We start from the raw sequence: 15,145 nt of genomic DNA, 5'->3' as shown, positions 1-15,145 counted from the left end.
ATGTGGGGCTCGATCCCAGGACCCTGGGGATCATGACCTGAGCCAAAGGCAGACGCTTAACTGACTGAGCCATACAGGTGCCCCAAAAGAATACTTATCCTTTAAAAATTATATACAATTACATGAAAATGAAAGGATGACTGGATTGCTTCAAAGGTAGGAATGAGGGACACCTGGGTGGCTCAGTCGGTTAAGCAGCTTCCTTCGGCTGAGGTCATGATCCCAGGGTCCAGGAATCGAACACCACATCAGGCTCCCTACTCAGCGGGGAGCCTACTTCTCCCTCTGCCTGCCGCTCCCCCTGCTTGTGCTCTCTCTTTGACAAATAAATAAATAAAATCTTAAAAAAAAAAAAAAGAAAGGTAGGAATGAAGAAGGTATGGGGGTTTAGAAAAGATCATCCTTAAAGCCTGGTGATGGGTACATCAGGTCCCTTATAAATACTCAATTTCTGCATATGTTCGAAAACATCCTTAATAAATTTTTTTCACTGATACATTTTACTCCCAGAAAATTTTCAGCCAGGGGTGCCTGAGTGGCTCAGTCGGTTGGGCGTCTGCCTTCAGCTCAGGTCAAGATGCTGGGGCCCTTGGATCGAGCCCCGCATCGGGCTCTCTGCTCTGTGGAGAGCCTGCTTCTCCCTCTGCCTGCTACTCTGCCTATCTGTGCTCTCTCTCTGTCAAATAAATAAATAAAATCTTTAAAAAAAAGAAAGAAAATTTTCAGCCATTACAAAATACAAAAGCAAGCTTCCTTTCACTATTCTGTACTATAAGTTCTCTTTTCCAGAAGTGATTATTACCAGTAATTTGATATTTCTCTTTCCAACCTATCTCTATACATTTACATAAATATCTAAAGAATCCATTTAGCATTATTTGTCTATTTTTTGGAAAATATAGTATAACTCTAGGGGCGCCCGGATGGCTTAGGCAGTTAAGTGTCTGTCCTTCGGCTCAGGTCATGATTTCTAGATATATATATACAGTATAATTCTATATGTATCATTTTGTAATTTAGTTTTTGCCACTCAAATTCATTCTCTCTTTTTTTTAAAGATTTTATTTATTTATTTGACAGAGAGAGAAGGCACAAGCAGGGGGAGCAGCAGAGGGAGAGGGAGAAGTAGTCTCCCCACTGAACAGGGAGCCTGATGCGGGGCTTGATCCCAGGATCCTGGGATCATGACCTGAGCTGAAGGCAGACGCTTAACTGAGCCACCCAAGCACCCCCAAATTCATTCTTTTTAACCATTCCACTGTACTTATACATTATACTATTGCTTATTTAGACTATTTTTATTTATGTACACATACACATATACATACATCTATTAAATGGAAAGTGACATATACGGTACCTTTCATAAATGTGAATATTACCTTAATTCCATTCCAATCTCTTTTCCGTTTTCTTTCCTTTCCTTTTAAGTAAGTTCTACATCCAACATGGGACTCAAACTCATGACCCTGAGATCAAGTAACACTTTCTGACTGAGCCAGCCAGGCACCACCCCCCCTTAATTTTTTTTTTAAATATACTATTAGTTTGAATTTTTATGGAGTGAAAATTATCCTTTTCCTTTATGGTATCTTCTTCTGACTTTATGTTTAGAAAAGCTTTCCCTTTCCTGAAATCAACTGTTCATCTACACTGCTTTAAATGATTTTATGGCTCACTTTTTAAAATTCTTTTGAGGGGGCACCTGGGTGGCGCAGTCAAGTGTCTGACTCTTGATTTTGGCTCAGGTCATGATCTTGGGAGTCATGGGATCGAGCCCCACTTTGGGCTCGGCGCTCAGCACAGTCTACTTGTGACTCTCTCTCCCTCAGCCCCTCCTCCCACCCCATGCGCACGCGCTCTCTCTCTTAAATAAATAAATCTTTAAAAAAAAAATTCTTTTGAGAATTTTTTTGGTATAGGGTATGAGATGGAGATCTAACTTTTTCACCTAAGCTTTTAACACATTATCCCAGTGCTATTCTCTTCAAATTGATATAAACTGCCCCTTTCTCCTTTTCTACATACTTTAAGTCTCTCTCTACAGCTGCCTGTATATCACTTATTAGGACTTGTCTGTTAACATACTTTTCTTCTCTGATTTATTCTATTCTACTCCTCTGTCTCAGACCATAGAAATACACAGGTATCTTACTGACTAAAGGCAAAAAGAAAGATTTGGGGATGCCTGGGTGGCTCAGTCAGTTAAGCATCTGCCTTCAGCTTAGGTCATGATCCCAAGAGTCCTAGGATGTGTCCCACATCAGGCTCCTTGCTCAGCAGGGGGCCTGCTTCTCCCTCTGCCTGCCACTCCCCCTGCTTGTGCGTGTGTGCTCTCTCTCTCTGACAAATAAATGAATAATCTTAGAAAGAAACGGAAAGGGAAAGGGAAGGGATGGGATTTGGCCTGAACTAGTACCCAAAACTTAAGTTTAGCTTCAACAAATTTCAAATACCAACTAAAAGCTACAATCTTTCATGCCAGAAAGCTACTTACTTCCACAGTAGTTGCAGCCTTTTGAGTCATTTTTCCGACAAGGTCAACCTGTTCGTATCTGGATTTCATGTATTTTTTTGCAACTTTGTATACCCACTGTGGGCAAGTTGCAGAAAAAAGTAAAGTCTGAGGATTGTCTTCAGAATCTTAAATAAACAACAAAAAAAATCAAATGCTTTCTTAACATCCATGATGTAGTCAACTCTTGAAAATCCCCCCCCCAAACTTCAAAGAAATCATAAAAAATTAAAAATTTGGGGTCCATTTTGAACATACAAACTTCATTACAATTATTAAAACTTTCAACTTTCAAAACTGCGGGAAAATATGAAGAAAACTGACCCCAGAAAAAAGGTGAGAATTTAAAAAGGGACAATGAGCAAAGAAATCAGTAAAATGAGTTAGTAATAAATCTACTGACTATAAAAAATAATACATGAAGGAAAGCACAGGAAGCTAACAAACAGTTAAAGGTCGCATTGTACTTTCTTGTTCAGGAAGAGAACAGGAACCAAGTAACTTTAGCTTTGTTAGAACACTGGGGACAATGTAATAATAATTATGAAATAAAAAATTTGTAAGCTTTTAAATATAAGAATAATTGCTATTGGGTTTATTTTGAATTAGGATATACCAGTTTTGTAGGATTCATGGATAATATCTTCAACTTGTTCAGCAAAACCTAAATCTAACATTTGATCCACTTCATCAAGCACAACATGGCGCAGTTTAGAAAGATCTAATCGGCCGCTCTGCAGATGGTCTTTGATACGACCAGGAGTCCCGACCAAGATGTCAATACCATTTCGAATATGATTAACTGTGAGAGGAGAGAAATAGCAGTAATATATAAAGATCAAATATATGTTTTCACATTATTTCTTCAGATTTAAGTAGCAAATAGATCTTTGCACTACTATCATACATATTTACTCACTTTGGCTTTGATAGGATGTTCCACCATAAAAACATGCCACACTGAGTTTCCTAGTGATATCTTTGAAGTCTTTGGCTACTTGGTTTGCCAGTTCCCTTGTAGGAGCCAAAACAAGAACCTAAGCAAGAGGTTTAAAAAATAAAAAGATACTTTTCTAAAAACATCTAAATTCAAACTGAGAAGACTTTTTTTTAAGGTGCATTTAAAACTAGGAATCTCAACATTAAAGCCATAGTATTTAAAGACAGAGCACATACACACACAAAAATTAATTAAAAAATAAAGACAACACAAATGACAACAAAAACCATAACTTAGATTTATAATACCCTCCCCTCCCCTCTTCCTTCAGGTCTCTCTTCAAAACTCACTTTCTCAATGAGGTTCTTAACCCTCTTTTCATATGCTTCACTCCTCCCTTAACTGTTTCTCCTTAGCACTCATGTCATGTAAAATATTTATGCTTTATTTATTTGTTTACTGTCTGTCTCATGCACTAAAATATTAGCTCCATGGCAATAGGGATTTACGTTAATTTAAGTTACTGTATTCCTTACACTTCAAACAGTGCCTGGCACAGAACTAGTGCTTTACGTGAATTACATAATTCAATCCTCACAAAAACCCTATGAGGTGGCATTATTATCCTAACTGTACAGATGAGGAACCTGAGTCTCAGAAAAGTTAAGAGTTTTGGGGCGCCTGGGTGGCTCAGTCAGCTAAGCGGCTGCCTTCGGCTCAGGTCATGATCCCAGGATCCTGGGATCGAGTCCCGCATCGGGCTCCCCGCTCAGCGGGAAGCCTGCTTCTCCCTCTCCCTCTGCCTGCCACTCTGCCTACTTGTGCTGTCTCTCTCTCTCTCTGTCAAATAAATAAATCTTTAAAAAAAAAAGAAAAAAAAAAAAAAGAAAAGTTAAGAGTTTTGCCCAAGATCAAACAGCTAGAAGTGGTGGAGCTGGACTCTCCAATGATGTCCTTCTAGCATAAAAGCTTTTTAAGGCAGTGTTGGAACGTGTCCTATTTCTATTACTTGCAGTCTTTCCTAATTTCACCTAAGAAAAAAAACTCTCTAAAAAAGGTATTTCCTGGGGCGCCTGGGTGGCTCAGTTGGTTAAGCGACTGTCTTCGGCTCAGGTCATGATCCTGGAGTCCCAGGATCGAGTCCCGCATCGGGCTCCCTGCTTGGCAGGGAGTCTGCTTCTCCCTCTGACCCTCCCCCCTCTCATGCTCTCTCTCTCTCATTCTCTCTCTCAAATAAATAAATAAAATCTTTTAAAAAATAAAAAATAAAAAATAAAAAAATAAAAAATAAAAAATAAAAATAAATAAAAAAGGTATTTCCTGGGCGCCTGGGTGGCTCAGTTGGTTAAGCGACTGCTTTCGGCTCAGGTCATGATCCTGGAGTCCTGGGATCGAGTCCCGCATCCTCCCTCTGACCCTCCCCCCTCTCATGTGCTCTCTCTCTCTCATTCTCTCTGTCTCAAATAAATAAATAAAATCTTTAAAAAAAAAAAAAGGTATTTCCTGTTGGCCAACCTAATCCGAGACCATTATGACTTAATTATATTAATACATGTGAATTTACTTTCATATTGCAATACCATTTAGGAGTCTCAAAGAACAAATTACTTTTAGTCACATATCTGTTCAAATTATGATACTGATTGTTTTTCTTCTTCACTTTTATTAACCTTAAAGTGAATACAGGTTCTGAAAACATCAAATTTTAGGCTAAAATTTCACTAAGTCCTCTCTGTTCTCTACTATAATTAAGACAGATCTCCAGTACCCCAATAACATAGGGACTAACAAAATCATTTCTATAATCTCTTCTTAAAATGTCAACCAGTGAAATAGATGATATTATTACTGAATGACTAAATAAATGAATACCTCTTTAGCAAATTCATTGTTTAAAAGCAAAGATCAAGACTGAAAAAAAAGAAGAGAAGGTCACTAAATATACTCACTATAAACATACCTAAAATTAGACATGCTGGCTTCATAACATACATTTATCAAAGACATCTATGGATCCATACACATTACATTCATATGCAAAATAACCACTTCATTCAACTTTACTTGAGATTTATGTTAAAAATCAACTAATTTTTGCTTTAGGATCTAAATTTTTACTTTATGCCACAGAGCTAACTTTTCTATCTTGGGGGTACTTGAACTTAAGATCAGTATATTCTTCCTTTCCCTTTCCATTAATGTTTTAAACCTTTTACTCCCTGTAATGGTTACCTTTGGTGAGCGGCTTTTTTTAATTGTCTCTTGATTTCTTTGGAGTCTTTCAATCAAGGGGATGGCAAAAGAGAATGTCTTTCCTGTTCCTGTCCGTGCTTGAGCAATTAAATCTTTTCCTTCATATACAGGACCAAAGGTCTTAACTTGAATAGGAAAGAGATATGATACCCCTCGACCTGTAAAATGAGATTTCATTGAAATATATTTAAGATTAGCTTTAGGAAAAAATATTTTTATTTGAAAATGACAACCCAGATTCCTCAACGTCAGCCTAAAAATACAATACCTAGTGATATTTACAGTTATTCCTGCCGCAAAGAGGAATTAAAAAAAAAAATTGTTCTGACACTTCTGACAAATACATACAATTATTTAAAGTTAAACACCGATTAGAATATCAAAAAGGATGATGTAGAAATAACTGCAATTAAAGAACAGCTATTTCTCTTATGCTTCCTATATTCTCCTTTTGGTCAGAAGAGGCAAAGATTTTTAATAAAATCCTAGTTGTAGATTTTCAGTTGTATATCCATTAAAATGCATAGTACCTTTTAGAAGCTTTATTGTCTCTTCAGAAATAGGGAAATTGGAGAAGGCTCCTTCTTTCTGTTCACGTGTTAGGGTCTGTCAAAATGAAATCAAAGTTCTAATATAGTTCATATTCAACTAGATATTTAGAATCTTACTCATTTACCATTTTTCGTTTTAGCGAATGAGCTAACAAATCAACTTTAGTTAGTACCTGCAAAAATTCTATAGATTAACTTACATGATACATTAGTGGAAGACCCTTTTAATTTCAAAAGTATCCCTTTAAATAGCAAGTTTACTCAATACATTTTCCCACAGTACATTTTATTTTTCTCATTTTTCTTTTTTTTGGAGGGGGGGGGATGAGGTAGAGGGAGAGAGAGAGAGAGAGAATCTTAAGCAGGCTCCATGCCCAGCATGAAGCCCAACATCAGGCTCCATGAGATCACAACCTGAGCCGAAATCAAGAGTTGGACACTTAACCGACTAAGCCACCCCGGCGCCCCTCCCACAGTACATTTTAAAATTATTAACTCACAAATAAAACTCCCTTTGAAAATACATCTACTACATAACAGAAGAGCTATTTGATCATCTAAGTCATATTCACAGATACAGACAATATTAATTACAAGGTCTAACAGAAGTCTATAAACCAACCTAAAAAAAATTACACGAGGAAAGTAAATTGTTTCTAAAAATAAATGTTAAAAAAAAGTTGTTCTATGGCTCTAAATAGCATGTTTTAGGTCACCAAAACAAAGAAAAGTTCCTGTAAGCTTGAAAATTTCTTTAACACATACACAGGTTAGCATGACATAATCATTTAACATCTACTGAAAACTCTGTATACTAGTCAATGTGTATATAGAACGAAGACAATATATCTGTTAACTTTATTATTGCTGTTTAAAGAAAGTAGTTCCAGAACCATACACAATAGCAGTTTCAAACAGAGAACCAGATAAAAGACATAATATCAAACTGAAATTGTAAGCCATTTAAGTAAACCTCAAGGCTATTATCTTAAGATTAAAAAGAAAAAAAAATTTATTACAAAGTAATACATTTTCATTGTAGAAGCCACATATAAACAGAAATAAAACTATAATCCAGTCAGCTAAAGCCACATTTGAAACAAACACTCCTCCAAACCTCAGTCTATGCACATATAAATTTTATTTATTTATTTTTAAGTAATCTCCACATCCAACATGGGGCTCAAACTCATGATGCTGAGATTAAGTCACATGCTCTACCAATTGAGCCAGTCAGGCACCCCTAAATGTTTTTAAATAAAAACAATACTGTATATACTGTATTGTAATGTGTGTTTTTTTCATTTAATAGGATACACTGAATACCTTTTAATAATTTTTTTTTTTTTTTTGAACTCATGACCCTGAGATCAAGAGTTACATGCTCTACTGAGCATGCCAGGCACCCCCTGAATACCTTTTTAACACTCTTCTACAACCTTTAGGATAGATGTCATCTATTGCATAGATCTAGCATATTTTCTAAAATCAACTGCCTACTATCAGACATTTAGGATGCATAAATTTTTTGCTAGTATCAACAACACTGATAAGAGTTTCATACATCCCTGCACACCTCATGATTATCTCTTTAGGAAGATAAATGCCTAGAAGTAGAATTCCTGAACCCAAGTGTGATCTAAAAAAATAATAAACAATTAAGCCTATTATAATACAAAGCATTGTACGGGGTAAAATCCCAACAGAGCAAAAGCAACCCCGTACATTCTGCTACTAGCAATACAAATTTGTAGGGCCTTATATAGATCAACTCTCTAACATATGTGCTTCCTGACAAATACCAAATTCACAAATTAAAAAATGCCATATTTTAAGGCAAAAATTCAACATGTTTTCCCAGAGTTCTCCAAAGATTACACATTAAATTAGGCTCAGATGTATTTAAATTATTGGCAACCATCAGATTTTAAAATATAAAGAACTACTGATTACCAAGAATTATCAAGACTTTCAATGTTGTTTGTTTCGGAGGACTTGAGTTACTGACAATTTATGATACCTAGACAAATCTATGAACTCTGCTAGAGGAAAACTGCAAGAACAAATTGAATAAATTCTGTGCAAGAAAATATGTACTCTAACAGGTATGGGCAAAAGCAATGGGTCCAGCAAAGCAAATTCTACACTAAGCATGTTTTCTACACCTCCCAAAAAATTAATATCCAGAACAGATTTCTTCAGATCATTTTTAGGTTTCATTTTTGTTTAAAAAATGCAAACAGCTTTAAAATTGAGTTACAATAAGATCTAAAGATCACTTAGAGTTGCTATTGTTACAGAAGCAGAAAAAGCAGAAGGCAAAATACACAAAGTCAAGAGGCTTTATGTACCTTGTTTCAGGAAGTCAGACATCAATTCATGAGTACTGGTAGGGACTGAAATAACCATAAGAAATCAAGTAGGTGACCATCAATAAGCAATTTGGAAAAACTATTTAGGAACCCAAATGTACAGGAAAGGTTTACATTTACATCCCCCCCCCACCTCCACCCAAAGAAAAAGGCAATATAATGACAGAAACAAGGGACAAAGAATAAAAGGCTCATCAGGTTTCAGCTGTACAGACTCCACTGTCCAACTGAGGGTACTGGACACTAAGCAAGAAACATTATGGAATCAATTCTAATTAGTCTAAAAAATCAAATTAGCCTGTATTTCAAGGATAATGGCAAATGCGTAACAAAAAGTATTCATACCTCCTCTAGTTTATTATCACTTGATTTATGAGTAGAACTATCTAAGGATGACATTCGCTTTGATTTTTTTTCATCACCAATATCTCCATTTGACAGATCTTTTCTTCTTGACTTATGAGATTTAGAAAATTCATCTGAAAGTCTATTATTACATCCTTCTTCAGTGTCTCCATTTAGCTTCTCTTTCATTTTAGCTTTTTTGGGCTTGGGAGCATCCAAGTTATCTGTAACACCATTTTCTCTTGTTTCTGATTTCTCATCTGAGTCATAATGGTGCCTTGACTTCCTTCTATCACTCTGTGGAAAAACAAAGAAGCAACAAGAGGGTCACAAGCTTTCCTCTTAAGACTCTAGAGAACTTAGAGCATTGACTCCCCAACCAGCAAAGCTCAATCGACCATCACCTTGAAAAGTTACCTGGTAAAAATCCAGACTGGTTGCTAATGCCAAGCCTAAGCCTCACCTCTTGCTTTCTTTCTCATCCCATTTCTTGCATTCTCAAGACTTGGCCTCTAGCCCCTCTCTGATCCCATTACATGATTTAAGGGAAATCAAAATAGCTCCTTTCAGAAAAAGATGAGAACCCGAGATTTATAAATTAAAAAGCAAACAAACAAAAACTTCTATCTCCAAGAGAAAAAAAAGTTAATAATTATTGAGTACCTACCCAGCATTGTGTAATGTGTTTTCGGCTTATCTTGTTTAAATCTTCATAACAACCCTATAAGGGAAGTACAGGTCCATAATCCCTTATCCGAAATTCCGATATCCATAAAGCTCTGAAAACCGAAAGTTTTTTGGTAACTTATTTGGAGACAAAACCTCACCTAACCTGAACTCATTTGGTGGGAAAATTTGACTCGAACTGATGTGAGGCTATTTATAACCTTTATTTATTCCACTTAGTATGCATATTCACATTTGATATTAATGTGTTTGATTATAAATTGGGGGCCCCAAACCCTACTGGGGTGTTACCCTTCTAAAAATCCCCAGAATTCTGAATCAGCCCCAAGGATTTTGGATAAGGGATAGCGAACCTGTATTACCTTTGTACCTTTGCCATTTTACTGATGAGGAAACAGAAGTTCTTAGAGGTAAGTAACTTGCCAAAGACTCACATGCAGGATTTCCTTCAAGCGGAAGTGCTAGTAATCAAGCTCTGTCTAATTTGAAAGCCCATGCTCTTTTCACATCATGTTTCCTCTTTGAACTTTGATAATTAACAGGTTAAAGAATATACAAACCAAACAAAACTGTCATTCATGTAAAGCTCCAATTGTTATACTCCCATGGAAAGGCAAGTATATGTAATCCTTGAAACTTTTTTAAAGTTTTTTAGTTCATTATTAGAACTTAAAAAAAAAAAAGACAACTCTGCAACTTTAGTTTTAAAATGCCAAAGTGGGGGTGCCTGGGTGGCTCAGTCGTTAAGCGTCTGCCTTCAGCTCAGGTCATGATCTCAGGGTCCTGGAATTGAGCCCCGCATCGGGCTCCCTGCTCGGCAGGAAGCCTGCTTCTCCCTCTCCCACTCCCCCTGCTTGTGTTCCCTCTCTCTCTCTGTCAAATAAATGGATAAAATCTTTAAAAATTAAAAAAAAAAAAAATGCCAAACTGGTGACCAACCAGTGTTTTAATATGTGCAAACAGCAAGAAATTATTTGGCAATTTAACACTTCGAAATTACTTGGTCAAATGTTCAAAATAAATTACAAAGTAGTTATTAGTGATAGCAAAAACTACCACCACCAAAATTTTCACCAGGATTTACATAAATTTTACAGAGTACTTTCACATACAATTTTCTCATCCATAAAATGGAGAAGATGCTATGAAAACAGAATAACATATGTGAAAATGCTTTGTAAACAGCAGAGCTTTACATTAACATAAGTTATACAGTTACATGTTACAACATTTGATCTTTCATTAACTGAACTAACCCACATCTCCCCAAACCAACAAGTTCTATAGAAAAACAAGGTTATTTACAGAGCCAGCCTTGGGGTTAGAATCACCTTTGGGTCCCATACTTCAGGAACATGAAGCAAGGTAAAGTGAGACCCCAAGTCCAAACTCAGTGATGAAATACATCATTCCACATCAGATCCGTAGTGAGTGCTTGACACTGTTCACTTCCTCAGCTTCCACGACACTCTATATCCCTTCCTTATCCTCTTACACCTACCCTCTCCAATGGTTCCTCTCCCTCCTCCTTCTGTGGATGCTCCTTAAGTCTCTGTTCTTTGTGTATACTTTCATACCATTTTCATGGCTTCAACAAACACTTCCATGCTTCTTTCCTCACCTGCACTCCAGTTTTGAGAACCTAAGGCCTAGCTCCATAGCTCTACATACCCAAACCAAACTTATCTTCAACTCAGTGCCAGATCACTACCCGAATGCTGTTTCTATTAGTTGGTACTCCAATCTGCTTCCCAATCTTTAGTTATCTTTCATAGTTAGAGGAAAATCAACAAGTATTTCTGGAGAATCTACAACGTGAAAGCCACCAATTTACAAGAATGTATTGATATGTAAGGATGGACAAGTATATGGCCATTTCCCTCAAGAATCTTAGGAAACATTTTGGGGAGGATACAAAAGGGAAAAGTGAGCTAACTTTACAAAGATAGCACTGGAACAAGACTTCAAAGGGGCATGAGATTACTGGACGTGTATAGTAGAATGTTTAGAATAAACACATAGGGCTCCTGGGTGGCTCAGTTGGTTAGGCGACTGCCTTCGGCTCAGGTCATGATCCCGGGGTCCTGGGATCGAGTCCTACATTGGGCTCCCTCTGCTCTGCGGGGAGCCTGCTTCTCCCTCTGCCTCTGCCTGCCACTCCCCCTGCTTGTGCGCTCGCGCTCTCTCTCTCCCTGTCAAATAAATAAAATCTTAAAAAAAAAAAAAAAAGAACAGACACATAAACTAAACCTTGACAGAGAGATAGGATTTGTTTTTTGTTGTTGTTTTTAAGATTTTATTTATTTATTTGAGAGAGAGAGAACACATGCACAAGCAGGGGGAGCAGCAAAGGGAGAGGGAGAAGCAGGCTCCCCGCTGAGCAGGGAACCCAAAGCAGGGCCTAATCCCAGGACTCTGGGATCATGACCTGATCCCAAGGCAGACACTCAACCAACTGAGCCACCCAGGCACCCCAATAGATAGGATTTGAATGCAAAAGGAGATACAGGCATTTCAGGAGGAACCAAAATTACAACTGCTTGGTGATTCCACTTACATAAGGTATCTAGAGAGGTGAAATTCATAGTGACAGAAAGTAGAATGGTGATTTCCAGGGACTGAGGAGAGGGGGCAATGGGAAGTTGGTGTTTAAGGGGAACAGAATTTCAGTTCCGGAGATGAATGGCGGTGATAGCTACAGAACAATGTGAATGTACTTAATGCTACAAAACTTACACTTTAAGATAGTTAAAATGGTAAATTTTATGTTATATATATTTCACCACACAGACAAAAAATAACTGGTTGGCTGGAATGGCAAAGTTTACCTTGGTGATAAGGTAGGAAAGGTAAGTTCTGCTCTCTGGAGCTATACAGAATATTTCCATTTTTTTGTCAAAAGTCAGCCTTCAAATACAGCTTCCTCACCCACCTAAGCTCTGCTGTCTTTTCTCTGGGTCTCCTTCTTTTGAGGGTGGGGATGGGAATTCTCAGCAACCCCTCTACAGTGTCCTTGAGGGAAGGGACTTATTTGAACTCCTTGGTGCCAGCAGAGAGTGGCACAAAGTAAGCTCATTAGATCCTTGTGGACTGAATGAAAATACTAACAGTAAAGCCTACTAGTGAAACAACCCACACGATCTCCATCACAGCCAACTCCTAGCAATGCTGGCTGTGACACATTTCCTTAAGCCTCTAAACACTAGCTATCGAGGTTTGTAAACCTAAGATCTATTTCCCCAAGATTCTCCCTCACAGGTCAGGGTGACGGAGAAGTAACACATATTCAAGGCAACCATCTTTCTTAATCATCTTCTAAGACAGCGCATAAGAACCGAACAGGCCTCGTTGCTTAAGGAAAAAGAGGAAAGAAAGAACAGATTCCGCGGTGATGGGAACTTGAGTCTGCCCATCTCTTAGGCTCCTACGGGAAGGGCTGAGGGAGCACAGGGCGCCAGGCCAAAGCGTAGTGCAGCCCTTCTGCAGGTTACGGGTATGGAGGTGGGAATGGGCCCGGAGCGACCTCAAAGGGACAAGGGCTGCGCGAGGGGAGGCCCTGGGATGCTCCGGCCGGGTTGTGACAGGCCATCAGATCTGAGACAGATCCCCTCCCCGCCCAAGCCGGCGCAGCCCAAAAAGAGGCGCGGCCCATCCTCAGCGCACCTTTTGCCTCTCCTTCCTTTGGCTCTCGGTCTCCTCCAAGGGTGCCTCCAGCTCCATAATGTCCCCCCAGAGGAGTTTCCCAGGCATCATTCGCTGCCGCTGCTGCCGCCGCTGCCGCCGCTCCCGCCGCCGCCTCCTCCTCCTTCTGGCTCGGTGGCCACAACCACCTACGGGCGGCAGCAGCGTGAAAGGAAGCGGGGGCAGGGTGGCCGCCCGGCCAGAGCTACGTCACTTCCGGGACACGCACCGCCCGGCGGGGGAAAAATAATCCCGGATACTTTAGGTTTAAACTCTTCCTTCGCGTTGCAACCTCCCAGCCAATGAGTATGAGCGATCTCGACTGGCCCACCCTTGTTCTAAAGTGATTGGCTGTTAAGGCAAAACCCTGGCCAATCTCCATAAAGGACGCGCGAACTTATTAGCATAAAGTGATTCGCGTTCCGCCCCCCCCCCCCCCCCCCCCCGCCCCCGACTTCTCTCTCCCTATCCCACTACGAACACTTATCCTCGGTGCCGCGGAGACACTTTGGGGCTTCCCAGCATGCACTGCTGGAGCTGGGAAGGCCCTCAACCGCGGCGGGAAGGCCCTCAACCGCGGCGGAGAGGCGCTCGGGCGCGGCGGGCTGGCGCGTGGACCCGCCCGAGCGAGGCCGGTGGGGAGCGCCACGCGCCGCCTCGCCATTCGCGGCCGGAAGCGGCAGGCCTCGGCCCGCCCATTTCGGGGTGAAGCGTTAACGTCTAACGGTTTAGCGCGAGGCCGGCGGCCCGGCGCAGGTGGGAAGGGGCTTTGCGGGGTCTGCCGTGGGTAGGTGGGCTGGAAGTGAAGGTCGGAACTGGACAGTCGTACCTCAAGTCTTAGCTTTTAGTCATGAAATTAGTCCTTGGTTCATTTTAGGTCCTTTCCACACTCCCCACTGACGGAGAGGAAACTAAGCTCCTCGTAAGGGATTTGCTTGTTTGAAGACACACGTTCAGTTAGTGGCACAGTCAGGACTCCTCTTCTGAATCCAAATTGAGGGCTCTCTCTACCACACCAACGTGAAAGCTTTGTTTCGAAAAGCGTTTTGGGGCAGATGCTCCCATGAAATTTAGGATGAGTAGGAAAACCCCGGAGAAACATAGCGAGAAAACAAGCCTAAATGTCTTCGACAGATTATGTATTTACAGTGAATTAAAGGATTTTATTTTATTGATGGGGATTAACTGCCCCTAAATTACAACCTTATACAAAACTGGACATCTTTTGACAATGCAGAAGGTTGATTCCTTAGCCTACAGTTTTCCTACATCACTGGTGCTGGCTGGTTGGCATTCTTTTCAGAGCCATTTCTTTATCTCTTCGTGATCTCTTCAACCCAGCTACTCTTGAGTGGAGAACAAGGAGCCAAACTGAGATGTAGGTGCACTTGACAATTTCTAAGACCCCAGCCTTGTAACCTGAGCATCAAACTTGTGTCTTAGCAAAATTACCAACTGCTATATGTCATGGAGTTTGGGGATTGGTCATAAATAGCTGAAACCACAAATGATCGCTACAAGCCTTTTGCACTACTATGGATTGGTCTGAAGTCAAAAGGGCTATAGATCTAAAAGTTACCTTATGGATTCAAAACTGAACAAAAGGAGTGTCAGTTAATGATAGTGGAAAAATGCGTCTCTGTAGAGTATGGGAATCACTGTGCATCTCTAGATCTGTGCTTTTCTAAATCCTTTTCTTCCTTTCCTTCACACCCACCCCAATTCTACCACTGTAAAGTCTTTGTAGCCCTACAACAGAGTGTGATGTACATAGGAACAAGGAGTGGATGTGGCAAAGAAC

General features: G+C 39.8%; 1 protein-coding gene across 2 annotated transcripts in view; it reads right to left on the bottom strand.

Annotated features, from left to right (window-relative positions):
- The window catches only part of DDX50 (DExD-box helicase 50), a 37,950-nt gene extending 24,440 nt beyond the window's left edge, over positions 1-13,510 (bottom strand). Inside the window, exons 1-8 of one of the 2 annotated variants that reach the window (XM_021699453.2) lie at positions 13,327-13,409; positions 9,644-9,755; positions 8,977-9,273; positions 6,239-6,314; positions 5,688-5,866; positions 3,435-3,552; positions 3,132-3,317; positions 2,498-2,643 (exon numbers count right to left, since the gene is read on the bottom strand). In XM_021699453.2, coding sequence (XP_021555128.1) covers positions 2,498-2,643; positions 3,132-3,317; positions 3,435-3,552; positions 5,688-5,866; positions 6,239-6,314; positions 8,977-9,165 — 894 coding nt within the window. In that variant the 5' untranslated portion in view covers positions 9,166-9,273; positions 9,644-9,755; positions 13,327-13,409. Of the gene's footprint in view, positions 1-2,497; positions 2,644-3,131; positions 3,318-3,434; positions 3,553-5,687; positions 5,867-6,238; positions 6,315-8,976; positions 9,274-9,643; positions 9,756-13,326 lie in introns of both variants that reach the window. The other variant, XM_021699451.1, reaches the window with a different exon arrangement.
- Between the last annotated feature and the right edge of the window lie 1,635 nt (positions 13,511-15,145).

This window comes from Neomonachus schauinslandi, chromosome 6, assembly GCF_002201575.2.
Source record: "Neomonachus schauinslandi chromosome 6, ASM220157v2, whole genome shotgun sequence".
NCBI classification, from domain to species: domain Eukaryota; kingdom Metazoa; phylum Chordata; class Mammalia; order Carnivora; family Phocidae; genus Neomonachus; species Neomonachus schauinslandi.
This window is presented reverse-complemented; position numbering and strand designations above follow the sequence as displayed.